This window comes from Ranitomeya variabilis, chromosome 3 (genome assembly GCF_051348905.1).
Source record: "Ranitomeya variabilis isolate aRanVar5 chromosome 3, aRanVar5.hap1, whole genome shotgun sequence".
Lineage (NCBI taxonomy): Eukaryota > Metazoa > Chordata > Amphibia > Anura > Dendrobatidae > Ranitomeya > Ranitomeya variabilis.
In genome coordinates this window covers 721,567,720-721,591,254 of record NC_135234.1, presented here as the reverse complement: position 1 = coordinate 721,591,254, position 23,535 = coordinate 721,567,720, and the positions used below count along the sequence as shown (strand labels likewise).

Here is a 23,535-nt window from a genome sequence, read left to right as displayed (position 1 = left end):
CTTCTGGCATCATTGTTTGGCTGCCTGCGCCTCTGCGGCCGCCCTGACCCACACAACGCCCCTCGGTGTCTTATTTATTGGGACTGCGAGGGTGTGATTGATGGGCAGGATCAGTGCATCAGTTCGCCTGTCCCTCCTCTCCTTCCGCCTTCTTCGGACTGTGCGGCTTCATGGCCGTGGCATGCGATAAGGGATCAGATGACGCCGCACAGTCTGAAGCGGGTGTAAGGACCCGAGTGTGAGAGGCCAACATATGTGCTGCGCCAGGCCCTGAATCCCAGCCCCGCAGTGTTTTAACAATGTTAAGACACTGCGGGGCTGGGATTCATGGTCATCGCGAACCGCACCGGCCGACATTACATGATGCCAGAAGATGGGCAGCGCTAACGGCGCTAGGCCAGGGGATAACACGACAGCGCAGACTCCTGTACAGCAAATAACAACGCTCGGGAGGCTGCACCCAGCACCAAGGTGGGATTCTTGACACCTGTGCTGCGTCTCATTACAAAGGGAACTCGCGCCTCCATTACACAGTTTGACTGTATAAAGGGCTAAATGTTATACGTGTTTCATTCAGCGTGTGCAAGGAGAAAAATTAAAAGAGCAACCTTTGACTTGTGCAGCACTACTGCTGCATAAGCTGTGGCTCTTCTACTTTCTAACCCCTGAGGGGGGGTTAAAGGTGACCTTTGAAATCGGTTCAAGTAGGCTTCGGCCTACACTCTGCTCCACCTGCAGAGCCCGGGCTCCAACAACGCTAGTTGCTGTCCGGAAGTGCTGGCTGCACAGAGCCAAACACCTCGCCAATGTGTCAGTGGGGTCCAGCACCGCCAGCTGTTCCCCTGCTGTGTAGCCGGCAACGTGTCCTGCAAAAGCCACGCAGACACAACACACCCAAAGCTGCCGCCAGTGCAGGCTTCGGCCTACACTCCCCTCCCCCTGCTCCTCCTCCTCCTGCTCCTCCTCCTGCTGTCCCTGGGCTCTAACACACCGCCAGTTGGGGCCCAGATGTGCTAGCTGCACAGAGAAAAACACCAGCCAATGTGTCAGTGGGGTCCAGCACCGCCAGCTGTTCCCCTGCTGTGCAGCCGGCAACGTGTCCTGCAAAAGCCACGCAGACACAAGAACTGAAATTGAAGGGAACCTGTCCCCCCTCCCCCAGGCGTTTTTACGTTATCCAGCCACCTTGTACAGCGGTAATGCTGCATGTGTGCAAGGTGGCTCAGAAACGTATTCTCCTCGCACATGTGGAACTGAAAACACGTCTGCAATGTGTCCTCTGTGTGACCATTTAACCGTCCCGGTGGTGTGACTTTCCTTTGTAATGACACGCTGCAACCCCCTTGGTAGCGCTGCCCGTCTTCTGGCATCATTGTTTGGCTGCCTGCGCCTCTGCGGCCGCCCTGACCCACACAACGCCCCTCGGTGTCTTATTTATTGGGACTGCGAGGGTGTGATTGATGGGCAGGATCAGTGCATCAGTTCGCCTGTCCCTCCTCTCCTTCCGCCTTCTTCGGACTGTGCGGCTTCATGGCCGTGGCATGCGATAAGGGATCAGATGACGCCGCACAGTCTGAAGCGGGTGTAAGGACCCGAGTGTGAGAGGCCAACATATGTGCTGCGCCAGGCCCTGAATCCCAGCCCCGCAGTGTTTTAACAATGTTAAGACACTGCGGGGCTGGGATTCATGGTCATCGCGAACCGCACCGGCCGACATTACATGATGCCAGAAGATGGGCAGCGCTAACGGCGCTAGGCCAGGGGATAACACGACAGCGCAGACTCCTGTACAGCAAATAACAACGCTCGGGAGGCTGCACCCAGCACCAAGGTGGGATTCTTGACACCTGTGCTGCGTCTCATTACAAAGGGAACTCGCGCCTCCAACACAGTTTGACTGTATAAAGGGCTAAATGTTATACGTGTTTCATTCAGCGTGTGCAAGGAGAAAAATTAAAAGAGCAACCTTTGACTTGTGCAGCACTACTGCTGCATAAGCTGTGGCTCTTCTACTTTCTAACCCCTGAGGGGGGGTTAAAGGTGACCTTTGAAAACGGTTCAAGTAGGCTTCGGCCTACACTCTGCTCCACCTGCAGAGCCCGGGCTCCAACAACGCTAGTTGCTGTCCGGAAGTGCTGGCTGCACAGAGCCAAACACCTCGCCAATGTGTCAGTGGGGTCCAGCACCGCCAGCTGTTCCCCTGCTGTGTAGCCGGCAACGTGTCCTGCAAAAGCCACGCAGACACAACACACCCAAAGCTGCCGCCAGTGCAGGCTTCGGCCTACACTCCCCTCCCCCTGCTCCTCCTCCTCCTGCTCCTCCTCCTGCTGACCCTGGGCTCTAACAAACCGCCAGTTGGGGCCCAGATGTGCTAGCTGCACAGAGAAAAACACCTCGCCAATGTGTCAGTGGGGTCCAGCACCGCCAGCTGTTCCCCTGCTGTGCAGCCGGCATCGTGTCCTGCAAAAGCCACGCAGACACTTGCTCTTGTACCTTCTGCTCCCCATCCTGGTTCCAGTACCGTCAGCTGGTTCCGGGCAGAGCCTTTGGCTTAGGTGCCTCCCTCTGGGTATCCGAGTTCCACCAACGTCAGGTGGTCCTTGGTAGTGCTTTCAGGCACGGGTACCTCCTGCTTAGTAACCGGGTTCCAGTAACGTCAGCTGGTCCTCGGTAGTTCCATTGGCTCTTGGACCTTCGGCTACCCATCCGGGTTCCAGCACCGTCAGCTGGTTCTCGGCAGTGTCTTTTGCTCTTGTACCTTCTGCTCCCCATCCTGGTTCCAGTACCGTCAGCTGGTTCCGGGCAGAGCCTTTGGCTTAGGTGCCTCCCTCTGGGTATCCGAGTTCCACCAACGTCAGGTGGTCCTTGGTAGTGCTTTCAGGCACGGGTACCTCCTGCTTAGTAACCGGGTTCCAGTAACGTCAGCTGGTCCTCGGTAGTTCCATTGGCTCTTGGACCTTCGGGTAGCCATCCGAGTTCCAGTTCCATCAGCTGGTTCTCGGCATTTTCTCAGCCTTCTTGTACCTTCTGCTACATTTCCAAGTTCAAGAGACTAAACACGATGACCCGGAAGAACACCCCTAAGATGACGACGACACCAGAGACGACAACCACCGTGATGACGACGACCCTGGAGACGATGACCCTGAAGACCACCCCGATGACGACGACCCCGGAGACCACCCCGATGACGACGACCCCGGAGACGACGACCCTGGAGACGTCGACGACCTGGAAGACCGAGAAGCAGAAGAACAAGAGGCTGCAGAACAAAGAGCAGAAGGACATTAAGCATAACACAAAATATCAGAGCAAAAAAATATTATGTAAATTATAAGCAGAAGAAGACTAAGCAGTGTATGGGGGTGAGTCCGTTCCTCCTCGTGGTGCCCCTGGATAAAGCCTGATGCTGCAGGCCAAACTGAACGCGGACAAATGTAACTGGTTTGTGACAGGCAGAACGGAAGGTGTAATCTTCAAACTTTTATAGATAACAACTACGGGAATGCCTGTCACAAATAAGAATATGATGAAGAAGTTGAATATGATGAAGATAATAGTAAAATAAAAAGAATATGAACAATGTAACCCAAAAAATAATAGGTAGAAGATGAAGAAGAAGATGAATAAGGTGAAGAAGTTGATGTCAAAGAAGCTGATGATGAGGATAATTAAGAAGAAAGCGTGGGAGAAGTAAAAAAGAAGGTGAAGGGCGTGGAAGTAGTGAAACATCAATATCTGACATAAAAAAAAAAAAAAATAACATAGTCAAATTCTTTCTAACGCCGAACTTCATAAAAAAAAATTAAAAATCCTGCTATTCTATTACATTGGGCTAAACCTCTGTCCCTTTAATATCTCCGCCACGTCCCCCAATACATCCTACATTATTCTTAGTTGTTTTCCTTCATGTAGAATGAACCTACAAGTTTATAAAGGGTTTATTTTAATTCCGATATTTTCGTCCCATTGACTTGCATTGGGATCGGGTATCGGTATCGGATTGGATCCGATATTTTGACGGTATCGGCCGATACTTTCCGATACCGATACTTTCCGATATCGGAAAGTATCGCTCAACACTAGCCACGAGACATTCAGCTGCGGTGACTTATTTTTCGAGCACGCCAAAGATGCTCTACCATCACTCGAGCATGTTCGGATAACACCTTATTCGAGCACACTCGCTCTTCTTTACTAACGACCCCATGATGTTACAGGAGTTCTTGAGGTTTTGCCAGTATTCACTCGGTGATCTCCGTGACTGTCATGGCTCCATTATAAATTGACGTTATGGCGCTAGTATGAGCTGAGTCTATATCCTGAAATTTACAACTACGGTAATTTAGAAAGTTTCCTAATGGACTTTGGCATTCTGAAGACTTGGGTTGTAGAGTTTAGCAAAGAGACCAAGCGCCTCTTCTGATGGGTGACACATGATGTTGCGCCAGGCTTCTTAATCAAGAAAGATGCCGTTGGGTAGGAGAGCGATCACCGTGCTCAGGTGCGGCTGCCATGGACTTCTGACTTTGTCGCTGGACCAGGCTCTTAGATACAGTGGGGCAAAAAAGTATTTAGTCAGTCAGCAATAGTGCAAGTTCCACCACTTAAAAAGATGAGAGGCGTCTGTAATTTACATCATAGGTAGACCTCAACTATGGGAGACAAACTGTGAAAAAAAAATCCAGAAAATCACATTGTCTGTTTTTTTGTCATTTTATTTGCATATTATGGTGGAAAATAAGTATTTGGTCAGAAACAAAATTTCATCTCAATGCTTTGTAATATATCCTTTGTTGGCAATGACAGAGGTCAAACGTTTTCTGTAAGTCTTCACAAGGTTGCCACACACTGTTGTTGGTATGTTGGCCCATTCCTCCATGCAGATCTCCTCTAGAGCAGTGATGTTTTTGGCTTTTCGCTTGGCAACACGGACTTTCAACTCCCTCCAAAGGTTTTCTATAGGGTTGAGATCTGGAGACTGGCTAGGCCACTCCAGGACCTTGAAATGCTTCTTACGAAGCCAGTCCTTCGTTGCCCTGGCGGTGTGCTTTGGATCATTGTCATGTTGAAAGACCCAGCCACGTTTCATCTTCAATGCCCTTGCTGATGGAAGGAGGTTTGCACTCAAAATCTCACGATACATGGCCCCATTCATTCTTTCATGTACCCGGATCAGTCGTCCTGGCCCCTTTGCAGAGAAACAGCCCCAAAGCATGATGTTTCCACCACCATGCTTTACAGTAGGTATGGTGTTTGATGGATGCAACTCAGTATTCTTTTTCCTCCAAACACGACAAGTTGTGTTTCTACCAAACAGTTCCAGTTTGGTTTCATCAGACCATAGGACATTCTCCCAAAACTCCTCTGGATCATCCAAATGCTCTCTAGGAAACTTTAGACGGGCCCGGACATGTACTGGCTTAAGCAGTGGGACACGTCTGGCACTGCAGGATCTGAGTCCATGGTGGCGTAGTGTGTTACTTATGGTAGGCCTTGTTACATTGGTCCCAGCTCTCTGCAGTTCATTCACTAGGTCCCCCCGCGTGGTTCTGGGATTTTTGCTCACCGTTCTTGTGATCATTCTGACCCCACGGGGTGGGATTTTGCGTGGAGCCCCAGATCGAGGGAGATTCAGTGGTCTTGAATGTCTTCCATTTTCTAATTATTGCTCCCACTGTTGATTTCTTCACTCCAAGCTGGTTGGCTATTGCAGATTCAGTCTTCCCAGCCTGGTGCAGGGCTACAATTTTGTTTCTGGTGTCCTTTGACAGCTCTTTGGTCTTCACCATAGTGGAGTTTGGAGTCAGACTGTTTGAGGGTGTGCACAGGTGTCGTTTTATACTGATAACAAGTTTAAACAGGTGCCATTACTACAGGTAATGAGTGGAGGAAAGAGGAGACTCTTAAAGAAGAAGTTACAGGTCTGTGAGAGCCAGAAATCTTGATTGTTTGTTTCTGACCAAATACTTATTTTCCACCATAATATGCAAATAAAATGATAAAAAAACAGACAATGTGATTTTCTGGATTTTTTTTTCACAGTTTGTCTCCCATAGTTGAGGTCTACCTATGATGTAAATTACAGACGCCTCTCATCTTTTTAAGTGGTGGAACTTGCACTATTGCTGACTGACTAAATACTTTTTTGCCCCACTGTATCTTCTTGCACAACTCTACGTCATAAGTTTGGCCATAGACTCAAAAAATATTGCTAGCAACTTTACAATCCTGTTACTGCAAACAATTTTAAATTTCCTCACCTTTTCCAAAATATCTGATTGCTGTCAAGAAATCGGAAGCTTTATCTCTTACATCAAGGAAACTAATATCTGTCCTAGCTGTGTGACGGACACATGGGTAAATGGCTCGTTACTAGACAGAAAAATTATCTGTCCTGAACCTGGAGTGATAAATATCCTTTAGTTGATGCACGCAACAGTTGTGCGTAGTAAAATGTTGGACTCACTACTATCTGCACACCCCATGCATGCTGTTCTTGCATCTCCTTAAAGTTTGCATACTTTGCTTTTTCTTTTCTCTCTTTTTTTTCTCTCTAAGAATTCTTACATTCTTCACGGTTGTAACTTGATTATTTTATTACAAATGTAATAAATCCTCCACAGCCGATTATGATTTATGACTCTCAGATTTGCTGACTGTGGATATCTCACCACTCTTATTCCTAATTATTATTATTTGTGCACAATTGCTTAAGGCTCCCTCACATACTTTACCTACGCTGTTAACTTTACGAATGTTCATGTTCAGAAGAAGAACAATTTTATGTAATAATATTTATATCTATACGGCAAACATATTGTGCAGCACTTTACAACTCAGAATAGAAGAATACATTGAATTGGCTCAAATCTTAAGGAACCCGCTAGATAATTGTGGGTATGGACACCTTCTGGGGCGTTGTTGTTACTTAAGTGCATGTATTTTGAGCTCAAATTAATTTTTGCAATTGAGTTTCATTAAAAATTGTACAACGATTGACTTTTAAGACTTGGCTTCCCTGCACATTGATGGCTGAGGAATGAGATATTGGGAACAATAAAATTGGTGCTTGAGATATTTAACCCATTTTTGGGACGGGTTTTGTCGACGATTCTAAATCTGGTCTTATTTTTCTTCCATCTTCTCTAGTTAATGAGATGTTATGTATCCTATGCATATGCAGACGACCAATCGAACACTAGGACTTGTCTACTAAACAATATTATTATTTTTTGACACCTTGGTTATTAAAATAAATTCATGCATGTAGATTTATTTTATTTATGAAGAGTTAAACATCAGAGAATAAGAATTAAACGTGTAAAAAGTTGTAATTGATACACTGTTCATTTGCTGAGACATCTCGCAAAAGCGGCGCTTTAAAAATTTCTTGCCGTGAGTTGAGCCAGTGCAATTACTTTGGATAGCCCAGCAGTAATCCGCCATCATGTAAGTATCCCATGACCCTCCTTGGTATCTTTCGTCATTAGTTCTTAAATCTTGGTGGAATCTTGCACCCTGCTCTTCGCTTAGGTCACCAAGATTTTATGGGAAACAATCCAAGTTGCTGGGGAGATAATGCACCACCTTGATACTGATTGTATGGTGATGGAAAGTAGATGGCATTCTCTCTACTACTTCAGTGAATTATCTGCTTTACAGTTCCCAAGTAAATTTTGTCCAACCATAGTGAAAGAAGACCATACATCTGCCTTATCATCGTTCAATGAATCTTTGAAGTGTGGATCTTTCAGGAGTCCTATGATTTGAGGACCCTCAAAAATACCCACTTTTAGCTTCTCCGTGGTTAGCGCTGGAGATTTTCCCTCTTTGTTTAGAGCCTTTTCAAACTTTGTAAACCTAATTTGAAGTGCAGTGGTGTTAAAATGATCTTATTGCTGTCAACTAATGGTTCTCCAATTAATCATTTTCTCCTACTACCATGTCTTCTCTCAGATGTCACTATTTTCTCACCCAATGCTCATTTTTTAATCTACTATCCAAGAGACACATAAAACCGAGCTACTTGGTGTATCCACTGTGCTGTCCCAGGAAAATTTTCACCATCCTTAGGTCCACACGGATTGACCACTGGTGATCGTGGTATGATACTTTCTGTAGGACCAGAACAATTGTGTTTTGCTCTTCTGTCCTCTTAGTTTCATGACCTATTAGGATTGATCCATATTTGTTTCCATTGTGTAAAGGCAAACATTATAGGCTCCGCTTGGTCGATATTGTGATATACCCATTTTCATCAGCAAGACTTGAACATTGATGTAATAAACAAAATCACTTTTGTCCAAGAACAAAGCCAGTAAATCCTTTTTTCCTGTTGCGATAGTATGCAATTTTGGTTTCCGGTTGTAATAAATTCCTCTCTGCTAGTCTAGATGCCAACAATTCTGATAATTTCTTTTGGAGATTTGCCTCTCTAACGAGGTCATCGAGCTCCTGGTGATTGAAAAATTGTGGCACCGATGAGGTTTCTTCAAAATCACTGTCATCATGAGTACTGTTTATGGGTGAACAGGATTCATCTTCGGGGATCTCTACTAGCTTATTGAATAATGGGACTGGTCATTTTGCCGAGTCTAGGTCAGAATACATCCATTTACTCAGATTTATCAATTAAAGGGGATATCCGGGCCTTAGTGCATAGACACATTTTTTTGTTTTTCAGAAACAGGCAGATAGTTGCTACCTACCTGCCGGTTCAGCTGCCTCTGCTCTGACGTCACGTTGACAAAACCGTGGTTTTTCCACCCTGCTCTGCCAACAGGGATGGACTTCCAACCTCATTCTGATTTTTATAGTCAGCTCCCCCAGTTAGGCAGCAGGAATCCAGCTGTCAATCAGAATGACTGATGTCCCGCCCCGTCAACAGAGTTGGAGGTAGCTGTATCGCCGGCAGGAGTGGTCTGTGAACAGCATTGGGCACAACAGGCCGGTAGGGAGCAAAATACTCTACTGTGTTGCTACACATAGCCAATAGAGTTGATACAGAATCACAGATGGTCAGTCATGTATTTTACTAATGCCCTATTTGAATGTGCATTGTATTTAATAAGTATTCAAACATTTGTCACATACCTTACAGACCATATTTGATTCTATAATTAATACCCCTGTCGAAGAAAAAATCTCAGATTCTTGTGTGGGCAGCTCTACATTAAGTAGAGCTGCTACAAAAGAAAATGAATGACATATTCTGATTCAGAGGACTGAATATACCTAAAATCATCCTGAGGCACCAAAAAAAAAAGTGTTTCATTTGTTCCCCAGTGGCTCCTTTTGGTGGAAGCCTGTAACTATCTTGTGTCTTTCTGCACTCCTGTCAACTGATTTATGACTACAGACCATGAGCCGAACTTTCATGTGATCGTAATTCACCGGAGAGAAGTAAAGCAGGGGGCTCACGCCGATGCGTGTATAGAGCGGATGGATTCTGTACGATTTTTGACCGGACAGCACACTGACCCATGTTATTCCATAGGGATTTTGAGATGAACGATTTTCCTCTAGTTCCAACTGCCAATGAGAAACCAAAAATTTATTTTGTCCAAGAAGTTGAAAAAATAAACGAATCCCACACAACATCTGAGTGGCATCCGAGCTTTACGGATACATTTCTTCTATAAACCTTGGAAACTGGATTTTATCAAGTAACATTTATTAATGTTGAGGTTAGAAAATGGATCCCCCACGGATGTAAAAGACTGACACATTCTTTATCTTCTCTCCATTGAATTTACAACACAGCCATCTACAGTTAATAATAAGTGCATGCGGCTCCTTTATTATTCTTAGTAATAATTGAGAGGCATATGGAACGGTTAACTTTGTGATTAATTTCAGTGGCTGCATTATTGAAGTGAAACTCCCATTTATTAATGGGCTGACCATTGTTCTAAGACCTTTTGCTGTGCTAGGGATTATTAAACTATGTAAGCAAATTAGAATATAAAATGGATTGGCCACAGCCAGAGAACCAGTATACCCAAGAGATGTTGCTGGTTGGAATTTATTGGCAAATTTAAAAATTCTAAGAGAAAAATGGCCAGATGCAAATGTTTGAGCACCCTGCATGGTTATATCGTACATAGTAGCAGCCCCGTTTGCAAGTATCACAGCTTATAAATGCTTTTTGTAGCCAACCAAGTGTCTTTCAATTCTTGTTTGAGGGATTTTTATTAGTGATGATCAAACATGCTCAATCCGACCAGGAGTGCCCAAACTTTTACATGCCGCTGTAGATATTATCTGTCCATCCTCCAATGTCTTCATTGGTTGCTCCTGGCAGTTGTTACAGGGTGAAAATACTTGCCCCTGGACAGTATCTTGCTCAAGTATTTTCACATCACTTACATCTTTGTTTTGTTTAGAGTCCCTCTCAGTAGCTATTCTGAAAATTGCTCTCCTAATGACAACTGCAGTAAAGGAAGCCCAAGAATTACCTTTGCTGCAGAGGATAAGTTCATCAGAGTTACCAGACTCAGAAACAACAAATTGACTGCACCTCAAAAAAACAACCCTCATAACTGATGCCCACACATCTTGCTAACAGGCATATCTCAATATCTTTCCAGAAGAGACTTCGAAAAGCGGGCTTTTATGGTTGTATTTCTGCAAAAGAAGTCACTACTGATAACCGCAAACAAGAAAACTTTAAGTTTAACAAAAAAATGACTGGACAATAGATAAATGGAGGTCTGTACTGTGTTCTGATGAGTCAAAAGTTGAGATTTTTGGTACCAAACTCCATGTCTTTATGGGATGCAAAAAAGATGGGCAGATGGTTTCTACATGTGTTGTACAACAACAGGTCATCCCATCTGTTTTGCTGTTAATGGGGCCATCATTTGTGTTGTAACAGGGCACTGACCCCAATACTCAGGCTTCGTAAGGGCGAAGTGAACAAGGAACGGGATGGAGGCTGCGTCAGATGACATGGCTTTCACACTCACCTGGCCTCAACCCACCTGAGATTGTTTGGGACAGCTTGGACTACAGAGCGGTGGAAAAAACGCCAACAAGTGCTTGGCATATCTGGTAACATTGAGCCTGTTGAAAGCCATTACAAGTGACTACCTCATCAAGCTGCTTGAGATAATGGCAAAGGATAATAAAGCGGTCATCTGAGTAAATGGAGAGTACTTTGAATAATCTAAGATTTTAATACGCATTCTGTTTTGTTGCACTTTTCTTTACTCTTTGTTTCTATATATGTTTCCTAATGGTTTTGCTGCTTTTGGTGTGAAGCTACAATATGCACATTTCAGGAAAACAGGGAAAATCATTGCATGATTAACAGATGTGTCCAAACTTTTGACTGGTGCTGTACCTATGGGAAAAAAAAACAAACAAAAACAAACCCTTATAAGAGGTTTATGTTTTGTACATGTTGCCAGACTGTAGGTCATTTTATATTTACTCGTATACTTTTATTACCTGCTCAAAGTATTTTTGTGTGTTATATCTTTACATTTCCTTTTTGGTACAGATTTTTTTTTCCCCAGTCTTTATTATATATATATATATATATATATATATATATATATATATATATATATATATATATATATATATATATATATATATATATATCTATGTTGTGAGGTGAAATTTTAACCCCGCGCTTTCCAATTCACCAAACAATTTTGCCCCTATCTACATAATGGGGAAAAAATGAAAGGAAAAGTGTTGGAGGCAAATTAACAGCTGCCAGATGTGAACAAGGGGGACTTAAAGAATGAGAGCGATGGCGCCAAAGAGTATATACTGTACAGTTGCCAAGGTGAGGCCCCGACATGGGATAATCACCACACACAGGATATGAACACACACACAAAATGCGCCACACACTACCACGTGCTTGAACACATATATCACCCTCAGCGCACATTTCACCACACATCCACCAACCTCGCCACATAAAAGTCGAAACACAAAAGTCGCCGCTCAAAACTCACCACGCGCAAAACTTTCCACATGCAAAACTCACGTCATGGAAAACTCGCCACACGCAAAACTTGCACACGTGGAAAAATTGCCACATGCACAAAAGTTGCAACACATGCAAAAGTTGCCTCACACAAAACTTGCACATACTCAAAAGGCACCACACACAAAACTCGCCACGCGCAAAACTCGCCATGCGCAAAACTTGCTGCACACAACTTGCTACACTAACCTGTCACATGCAACTCGACACACAAAAAGTTGCTACACGCATGTCGCCACACAAAACTCATCTCACAAAAGTCGCTACATGCATGTCGCCACACGCAACTCAACACACACAACTTGACACATGAAACTCGCCCTAAAACACACACAAGTCTGGTATTATCCTTCAAAAATAAAAATCTGATTAATAAGCAAACAAACTACAAGAGCAACAAATGTAGCATATAGGAATCCGGCAGCTGTCAGTCACATGACCAGTCTATTATGTGTATGTGTGAGCTAATATATACTGCCAGGGGGGAGGGCTTCCTGTTGGCTGGGGATTTATCAGGCTGCCAATTTAGCTTACAAATACTGAGGTAAAAATACTGACCAAATAACGTGTGAACGAGGTCTAATACAGGAGGAGATGACATACAGATATATACTATATACAGGAGGAGATGACACACAGGTATATACTATTTACAGGGGAAATGACACACAAGTATATACTATATACAGGAGGAGATGACACACAGATATATACTATATACAGGAGAGATGACACACAGGTATATACTATATACAGGAGCAGATTACCTACAGGTATATAGTATATACAGGAGGAGATGACATACAGGTATATACTATATACAGGAGCAGATTACCTACAGGTATATAGTATATACAGGAGGAGATGACATACAGGTATATACTATATACAGGAGCAGATTACCTATAGGTATATACAGGAGGAGATGACATACAGGTATATGCTATGTATAGGAGGAGATGACATACAGGTATATACTATATACAGGAGGAGATGACACACAGATATATACTATATATAGGTGAGATGACACACAGGTATATACTATATACAGGAGGAGATTACATACAGGTATATACTATATATAGGAGGAGATGACATACAGGTATATACTATATACAGGGGAGATGACACACAGCAGGTATATACTATATACAGGAGATGACATACAGGTGTATACTATATATAAGGGAGATGACAAACATGTATATACTGAGGTGAAAATGAGGTGTGAGGTGAAAATGAAAAGGTGTGAGTGCAAAATGAGAGGAGTGAGGGAAAATAGTGGAGTGATCAGAAAATGACAGATGTGAGGTCGAAATGACAAGAGTGAGGGGGAAAATGAGAGGAGTGAGGGAGAAACTGAGAGATGTGAGGGAGAAACTGAGAGATGTGAGGGAGAAAATGAGAGATGTGAGGGAGAAAATGAGAGATGTGAGGGAGAAAATGAGAGATGTGCGGGGGAAAATGAGAGATGTGATGGGGAAAATGAGAGGCGTGATGGGAAAATAAGAGAAGTGAGGTGCTATAACTAACCACAGATATTTACTATGCCCAGGCAACGCTGGGCTCTTCAGCTAGTATATATATATATATATATATATATGTGTATATGTATATATATATATATATATATATATATATATTTGGTCATTTTTGTGGCCAGAGATAAGACTTTAACAACACAATATATTTTCATTAGTGTTTTGACAGTAACCTAGGAAGAAGCTGCACTGAGCTTTATGAAAGCCACTACAGTAATTAATCTTCATTAGGATCTTTGCCTTGGCCTTGTAAATTAAAATTTATTATCTGAAAATAAGATTGTGGCACAGTATGTTTGATTATCCAAATGCCTATATTTTGGAGTTGACTCTCTTTTTAGACGCAAAAATCTGTTTGGCAGATGTTTTTATACAAGCCGGCTAATTATTCATTCCGAATACCCTGGTACATGGTAGACGGACTCCAGTTAACCTTGTAATGACTGGAGTATCTGTCATGAAAATACCAAACCCCAAATGCATCAAGCCTATTTATTTGTTTTGCATTAACGAGCACGTGATCTTTAAAATTTTGTCGCCGCAGTCAGATTGATCTTTTTTTCTTTCTTTAGCTGAATAAGGGTTTGTTTTTGTTTAGATGTGTTGCATGCACGGAGTCAACAAAAACTAGTGGTTGCTGGTCTCTGAGCACTAACAAATACTCGGAGACCACCCGAGTGTGCTCTGGAAAACCCGAGCAACGAGTACACTCGCTCATCACTAGTGGTCAGTCTGCTGGGAGAATAGATACAAAGAGCGTCTTTCTCTCCTGTCTTGTTCAGCACAACACACAGACCCCGTTTGCGTCTGCACTGTGTAATGCTTTGATAGGTCACCGGTATCTGGTCGGTGGGTAAGGGATCCCCAAACCCAGTATCCCCACTGATCAGTGAACTAGTAAGCCATTTATGTCAGATGACCTGATCCTCCGGTATCTCCCCCAATCTCTCGGTTCAGTCGGAATTTAATGAACTGGAATGTGACCTGTGCTTTGTGTGAAGGGGGCTGGCTGACTGTCTAATTTCAATAGGTAAGCCAGCCTCCTTTACTGTCTCTGTTGTGCATACACTGAGAAGAGAGCCAATTTAGCTGATGAAATGGGAAAATCAGACTCATTCATGTACAACAGCCGTTTCGAGGACAGGGCTGTGTATAATTTTTTTTTTTTTTGCTGGACATCTAAGGTGGCACTGCATGGAAATGTATCACTCACTGCCAGGTTCTTCCAAAATGTACTGCTGATCATTTGTGGTTCTAAAAGTGGGACGTTTGTGTTTAACGTATTGTCAAGAAATCGGGATTGCCCGAAGTGGAGAACCTCTCTGGTGGTTTTTCTCACTATTAACAAGTAACCAACAAGCAAAAAAAAAACCAACAAGAATTAAACACCCCAATAAGTTTCTTACTATATGACTTTAAATCTGCACAAAGTCAACCACCAGGCTGTATGTTTTTGTGAAGCTAATGATCAATGATATTAAGTAAGGTCTGATCTACAGTACAGGAGATATCACTGCGGCACATTTGGGATGACGCTCGAGTCTTTATTGCCTAGGATCTACAAGGTTGTCACTTTTATGTCTGCGACTCAGGACAAAAAAAAATTAAAAACACAGAACAAAATTGGTTTGAAATATACTGGGGGCAAGTGTTTTGTTAATAGACTAGAAAAGCAAATCTTTATATAGAGCGTGAAGAAAACTGGCCTTGTAGGACAGCGGGAGTGTGAAGGTGATTTGAGATTTATAGCTCTTGTCTTTGTTTTGGGTGTCCTTTCCTCTATTGTTTATTGGCAAGTGTATTATATTTTTGTAACACTTTCATAAGAACCAACATATTACAAATTTGCTGAAATATTAATTGTTCAAAGGGGTTTTCCGTGATGACGTTGGTCTTAAGGCATTCAAGGTGTAATTAGTGGGATGTGACACCACCCGCAACACTTCACCGGTCATCAGCACAAAAGGGTGAAATTGTTTGTCAGATTTTTGGCGTGCATCATTTTTCAAAGCTTCAAAACTTTTGCACTACAAGTTTTATGAAAATAAAACCTTGCCAAAAAAAAAACACAAACAGAATCCTGATTAAAACTAAATCATTTTTCCTATGACTCTTTCCTTTTAAATTCCTTATCTACTGATAATAATGATGAGATGACTCTGCTTATCTGTCCTGGTCTAAACAGAATGTTTGCCAAGTTAAAATGTCAGCTTACTGCGTATGTATTCCTGGTGTAAAAAATTGTATTCTAATAGAATTACTTTTACATGGATAGGTGCCAAAGAAAATAATTTAAAAAATAATTTATAATAACCTGATGCTCTTTTTTGCTGATGCATGCGGCTCAAACATTAGCTTTCATATTCTTTAATGTAGCAACCATAAGATTACTCAAGAGGTTTTTCGTTGATTTTACATAATTTCTAGAAGTTCTTATAACGTTTTCTGGCTTTACAGAGCAGACCTGTATGGGTATGTGCACACATTGAGTATTTGGTGCAAAAAAAATGCAGCTGCAAAAACACAGTTTTTACTTGCATTTTTTGGTGCCTATTTTTCCCCATTCTTTATTATGGGTGAAATTTGCAGCAAAACCAGCGAATTGACGTTTTAAATCTGCACGTCACAAATAAGCAGCGTGTTCATGAGACGTCAGAATTTTCATTCACTTTACTGGCGTCTGGAAACCCTTTAGGTTTTGTGACACATCTGCACTGAAAAAATGCAGCGTGTGCTCGAGCCTTAATGTCCTGCTCACACTTCCAGACATGCTTACCTGGTCTAATTAATACCTCCCATGTTTTAGTGGTTACAATTCATTAAAGTAAAATAACAGAACCTGGGACGAGGAGACATCTGGAGCAACAGAATAAAACACGATTTTTAACACTTCTTAATTAAAACCCAGCGTGTTGAAATGAAAGGCTGGAGTGAATAAAAATAGAACTGTCTTCTGGAAGTAATACAATTTAGATATAAAATGATGAGCTCTGGAAACAGCTTGCCAAATTAGAAATGATCACCATATTAGATTTCCTGTTTATGTTGCTCAGCTGGTCACTTCTCGGTCACAAAGGGCAGAAAGTTATTGAGGCCAGAGTTCTGAAGTCTTGCGTCAGATGATCTTCTGTGCCCTGGTCAGATTATGTAGTCCAGCTAGAATATTTCCAGGAATTGGACTTTTAATTTGCAAGTAAAATACAATACAAGAAAATTCTTGGATCAAGAATCAGCCAATCACATTTGTAAACTTAAATAGTAGTCAGTACACGGCCGCCATCATTTACAGTGATTCTGGTTAACTTCAAATAAAGTTTAGCTGTTCTAGAAAGATTTTCGTGACATTTTCGTAGCCATTGGCCATAAACAGCTTACAACACAGCAAAAGGATCTCATTGTTAAAAGTTATCAAGCAGGAGAAGGGTAGAAATTTTCTCCAAGCAATTGGATACATCACAGTCGACAAGAAGTGGCTTCAATTTGGCACAACAGTGACATTACCTAAAAGTTGATGTCACTCAAAAGGAATCTGTCACCAGGTTTTTGCTGTGTAATGTGAAAGCTCCATGATATAGTGGAAGAGAGCCTAATCACAGTGGTGTTACTTACTGGGCTGTGTTTTGCTGTTCAAATCAGAGTGTTTTATCAGAAGGAGATTATCACTACAGGACAACGAGCCTTGTGCCTGGTAGTCCAACTACACCTGCACCACTGAGCTGCTAATCAGTGGTGTGGACTTGTCACACAACTCAACATCTCAGCTATGCTAAAGCTGCCACAGAGAAAAACTATGATTCTATAATTAATGCTGAACCCAATAAACTAGGAGATGCATCACTTGAATCAGGGTCTCTGTTCTTACCTCATGCTGCTGTTAGGTTACATATTCATAACCTGGTGACTGGTACCATTAAAAAATGTATGAAGAGACGAGAAAACTATTGGTCCTTGAGGCTGCCAAGATGCCTACAGCAACATTAAAGGAGCGACAGGAATTTTTGGAAAGTTCTGTTTTGTGTACTGGAGATAACAATCTAACATATCCTCATATTTGGCCTGTGGGCTAAGGTGGTAAGACAGAAGCCTTTTCTTACAAAGAAAAACATCCAATCCCGACTATGTTTTAACCAAAACCTAATATCAGAAGAATAACGTCTTGTGGTCTGATGAGACCAAAGTTGAACTATTGGTCATAATTATAAAAGATATGTTTGTCACAAAGCCAGCACTGAGCATCAACAAAACACCATGCCCATAGTGAAGCATGGTGGAGGCAATCTTATGCTTTGGGGATGTTTTGTCAGCTAGAACTAGGGCTTTAGTCAAGGTTGAGGGAATTATGAACAGTTACAAATATCAGTAAATTTTGCATCTAAACAGGCTTCTGCCAAACAGCTGAAGATGAATTTAACCTTTCAGTCCGACAACGGCCCTAAGCATACCTCCAGATCAACAACAGAATGGCTTTACCATACGAAGAACAAGGATCAGACCTGAAGCCAATAGAAAATCTGTGAGTGACCTGATGAGGGCATTTTACACAGGAGATATCCTCGCAATCTGACAGAATTGGAGCTTCTGCATGGAAGAGTGAGCGAAGATTGACAGTTCCACATGTGCCAGGCAGATATCCAGTACCGAAAAAGACTGAATGCTGCCATAAGCAAAGTATTAGTTTGAGAGTTAGTTATTTTTATTTTTCCACCCCAAACTATTTATATCATCTTTTTTTCCTTACATGACAAAAACCTGGGATTTAAACAAGGGTATGCAGACCTTTGCAGTGTCCATCTGTCTACCAAGAAAAGTTTGAATTAAACAGTGACTGTGTTGAGATTTTGATCACCCCCCCCTTAAAAAAAATAAATCTAAAAAGCATATGATAGGAAAGATCTAAGAGTGCAGCATGGTTATGGGTATCATTGTATTCATGATGGGAGCCGAAGCCCACCTGTCCTGGTAATGACTGATGGGCTGTTCGTACACCGAGGAGGCGCACCCGTTCATGTTTACAGTAATACTGTAGCTCCTGATTTTATCCTGACTGATGTTTTTCATGCCAGTCTTAGTGTGGACGGGGTGGAGTGCGAGATGTTTTATTCCATTAAGAGATTCACATCCTAATGAATCAGGTGAGACGCAAAGTGGTGTGAGCCTCCATGTGCGCCTTGCTACAAATATAACTGCAGTTACTCCTGGAGTAAGACTTGTGATGTAAGGTAGGCCCCCACTAGGCGTGAATTTATGGGTGGGGATTGCTACGCCACATCCTTCTCCACCTCCACCTCCACCCACTATCGGAGCTAGCCGAAAATGGTGTAGAAATGCCAAACGTTGGAACATTTTTTCCCAACCTCGCGTTGTGCAAATATTTACGACTTTTCAAAGCTTTTTAGGCCAGAATGTGGTGCGAAATCTTTAATTGGGGCTTGAGTCCAAATGTATTGCTTGATCTCTATTATTGCCATTTTGGCAAATAGAGAGGACGTTTCTGTGATATCCTGCCCTCACATAGTGTGGAAATATGATTAGAAAAGATCTCCTTTCCCAACTTTAGGAGTGTCACCTAGGGAATGTTAGGTTAGGCTATGGGTTGAACTAGATGGACTTAGTCTTCCTTCAACCTTAATAACTCTGTTACTATGTTACCTGTGCATAGGTGATAATTTGCTGATTGGTGTGGGTCCGACCACAGGGACCCCAAAAATACAAAGAATGGGTCTCTTTCCCAAAGGAATGGTGGCTAGGCATGTCCAGCGGGAATCACAACACTTTGGGAAGTCATTATCAATTTTTGCGTTCTCACCTCCTTGGGCCAATAATAAGGGTTTAACCAGTACTGAATAAACCCTTTAAGCTGTCCAAACGGATTTAGGCAAGATCGACCAACAGTCTCTTCTGTAGAAGCCAATTCGAGCATGCATGTTTTTAGGCTTGGCTGCAATACCAGACTTGGCCCCTGACCTGCAGTTGTGGCACTTCGTGTGGAAAAAAAAATAACCATATGCTTCTTATCCCTTACAAGTTTTTAGTCTGGATACTGCCTTTCACTCATTCTCCTTTATTTCTTTTTCTCCTTTTCTTTTTTCTTTTTCTCCTTATTTTTTCTTTTTCTCCTTTTCTTTCTCTTTTTCTTTCTACTTTTATAGTTTTTTCTTTTCTTTCTTTCTTTCTTTCTCTTTACCTCTTTCTTTTTTTCTTTCTTTCTCTTTCACTTTTCATTTTCTCCTTTTCCTTAACCAATGGCTTCATTCATGAAGAAATCTCAAGCTCAATTAAAATTTCTATACAACTAGTGTATCAATAAACCCGCAGAGCTTTTTGTTTGTCACTGCCATTCATTACCGTGAACCATATCTGTTACTAGCAATGAGCTCCTTACAGGAAGATCTAAGACCTTTCCTGTTCCCCCGTAGCTGTAAAGATGGACTGAGCTGTATGGATCACTCAAAGTAATTGTCTTCCTACATATTAGCACAGATTGCTGCATGATGTTCATTCTGGGAATTGAACCTCTAGCGATTCCTTGACTTTTTTTTATATATGACGCTGTATGTGGCCACTTAATAGCCCGAAATGTCCTCTAATGATCCATTTTCTATTTGACATTTGGAAAGTGTTGCACTCTGTTTATAAGTTACAGATCTTTAAATTAGCGGGAGGCAGATAGGTCGGACACATAAATCCAGATTTTTCACAATGTTACTTTGTCTTTTTAAATTTTGAGTTATCAGAGAGAGCTATGAGTTGATGTAATTGTATAGTTGGGAGCATATAGTTGCATTCACAATTGGAAGACTTTGCCGATGTTTATTTTCTACCCGTTGAACCGTGTTATCTATTGGGCTTGGGCGGTGCTTGCTCATCGATGCACAATTTACATTTTATGTGTCACTAACTGCAAAAGCTAAAAGTTTATCTAAAGTAAAACATGTAATTATTCCGAAGTTTTCTTGTTTCTTCTGCATCATTTAATTCTGTTTTTTGACTGTGGGATATGCTTAAAAAGGAGTACATATATATTATTTAAAAGTTGACCTCAAAGGGGATCAGCAAGTACAAGCTTTTCTTAAGAAAAAAAAAATGTCTGACTCACTTAGCTGCAGATGTCCGAATTCTGGCTTAGTTGCTCCAAAGAAGCATATACCTTGCACTACGCTTATTATGTGATATAAACCTGTTTCGACACACCATGACCTTGTATTAAGCATATCAGAAAGTGGCCAAGGAAAGGGGTTTGACATAATTTGGTGGCCCAAGGTGAACCAACTATTTGGTGGTGTAAACTTTGCATTTGGCATTTCTTTAGACACAATTATATCATCTAAAATCCAGACGCTAGTGACGAGAAAACGTGCTTGAATAAGGTGGTATCCCTCATGTCCTAATCAAGTATTTTCACATGCTCGAATCTCAGCAAAATGTCTCGCGGCTGTAAAACAAGCCGTCCCTGCATATGCTGCGGCTGTCAAACAGTCGTGAAGAAACTCGATTAGGACACGAGCTGATTTTACGTAGATTCTGCTCAGATAAGGAGCACGTTTTTATCTATTTTTCCATTTTCTTTTGTCATAATGGATATATTTGACAACAGTTGCATTAACCGTTTTTACAAGTAGCATTTACAGTAATTGTTGAATTGGTTCTCTACAAGAAGGTTAATATAAAATAGTACAAAAAAAAAAAGGTTATAGAAATTATTTTTATTGTGCTAGTTCGTGCTTGGCATTATACATCCACCATATTGGAATGTGACTGACCGTAGCTACGGTAAGTGTAGACTCCAACTCCAAAATGACCCTTCCAAAAATTGGCTACCAATAAGTGGAAAACCACCTCTATGTATTTCCAAAGAACCACTTGAGCCAATAAATACCGGGCCAAAATATGATCTATAGATCCCATGCGACCTGGACTGTATTCTCTTGAAATCTTATTATACGAAGCTACTTATAAGCCAAACTCAAAATTACTTGTCATTGAAGATTGTGTCATATTGAATTCACTGGTATAATAAAAAAATACATAATTTCTTTTTTTTTTTTTGTATTTTTTAAAGTGACCACGAGGAGATGACCTCAAGGAAGAGAATTTTCCCCAGCAAGTCCAAGGGCCCAGTAGGAAAACCAATGGCTGCTAAAAAGAGGAAGACGACTTCAAACTCGGAGGAACCATTCGAGCCACTAAACACAGGACTTTCCCTTCGAGAGGATGAGGAACTGGTGTTGCATCTTCTAAGCAACAAGAGCTAATTATTGACCACCCAATTTTGCTTGATCCATTCAAGTTTTTCCAAAAATTGTTTTGACTTTAAGGAAATACAGTAATCTGTAACATTGGTAAATGGAAACTACGAGAGTGCTATAAATATATAATACCACAAACTATATTGGATCACTCTATATTTGCAAAAAAAAGTTGAGAAATGGTAATAAAACACAATCTATAACCCTAAATTCTAAATAGATCTACATGAAGGGTGTACAAATAAACATTTCTACATACAAGTATGGTAGGAAACAATATAATAGCTTATGGCTGTCCAACATGGCACAGTCTCTGCCACATTAAAAGGGTCATCCAGTTTCAAAATCCTGAGTTAATACACGAGGTAGCTCTTTTTAGGACCTTCATCTTTTGGCCTGAGTAGAGAGTGGCTTCAGAGAGGGTTCCTCTCTGGAAGACCTAGACCTCCTATCCTGTCCTGTATTACAGAGACAATATATTGATTGTTGAGTCCGTCATGTGTAATGCCTAATATCGCTAACGATGGTTCGGAAGTGGAGTTGCTCCAAGGTTTCTCAGTGGATTACAGCTGGACTTGGTGAAGAGAAATCTGTAATGAGCTTGTCCAAAGTGAAGAAGAATTTGAGTCACCGTGATTCTCTATGATTGGGCTCACTTATTTTAAAGCAAGCCCAACAAAACAAATCCAATACTACCAAGTGACGCTAAACTTTCAGAAGATTTGAAATATGGATGTGATTGTAAAAAGGTAAAAGTGATCCCATATTCAGACGATTTACAGACAATGGTTGATAACTCTCTACCAGCTATACAGATGTAAGGAGAACATTTTTTTCCCCTAAAGTGTAAGATTTATGGCACATGTCTTACTGATTATCAGTAACGTTATCCTATTTTAAAAAAATAATGGTATTTTGGGGTCATTTATCCTTTTTATGTTGTATTAACCTATCACAGTTTGTGGGCCGTAGTATATAAACTACGTATTCTTATCACTGGGCCCGGAACGATGGTACAATGTGAAGTTTTAGAAATGGCTGATGCTCTTGATGTTGACCTCTGTGAAATAACTGCTATCTTTCTGTTTAACAATTTCTATTCTGTTCTAATATCTGAAAATATATATATTTCACAATAAAAAGTCATGGTTATACTGTTGTAGTTGCTCTGTTAGTCGGAATAGGAACATTTGCCTTAGCTTGATGATATTGTCAGACATTATCACAGAATTTTTCTTGGTTTATTCTCTTATACTACACTTGTTCTGAATCAATCATTTCATATATTCTTTTATTGTTTACCCCTCCTCTTCCTGTACAAGATCCTCCTCCTTTTCCTGCACACGAACTCCTCTATTCCATTGTTGTTTTGCAATATTTAGCAATTATAATGCAGCTGCTATTTTCATAACCTGCTACTTCCGTCAATCACACCATCAGCGATCATCTTCAGTCCAGGGTTAAGGAACCTTATTTCTTCCAAGGGCCATGTGGATATTTATATTATTTGAGTGTCATACAAAATTATCAACTTAATAACTATCCTTCTTAAAGTGAATAATTAATCACTGGCCACATAATGTTCATATAGCTCAAGCAGTAGGAGGTCTGCAATATACATCGCAAAGGAAACACTGCGACTGCAGTTTAGACATCAAAAAAGACACCTTGAGTGCTGTATGTGCATCACATAGGAGACACTGCGACTATATATACATCACAAAGGAGACACTGCAAC

The 23,535-nt window shown here is 41.5% G+C and overlaps 1 protein-coding gene across 1 annotated transcript in view; it reads left to right on the top strand.

Moving 5' to 3' along the window:
- The window catches only part of DDX10 (DEAD-box helicase 10), a 265,027-nt gene extending 242,078 nt beyond the window's left edge, over nt 1-22,949 (top strand). Inside the window, exon 18 of the mRNA XM_077298338.1 lies at nt 21,611-22,949. Coding sequence (XP_077154453.1) covers nt 21,611-21,803 — 193 coding nt within the window. The 3' untranslated portion in view covers nt 21,804-22,949. The remainder of the gene's footprint in view (nt 1-21,610) is intronic.
- The last annotated feature ends 586 nt before the right edge of the window (nt 22,950-23,535 follow it).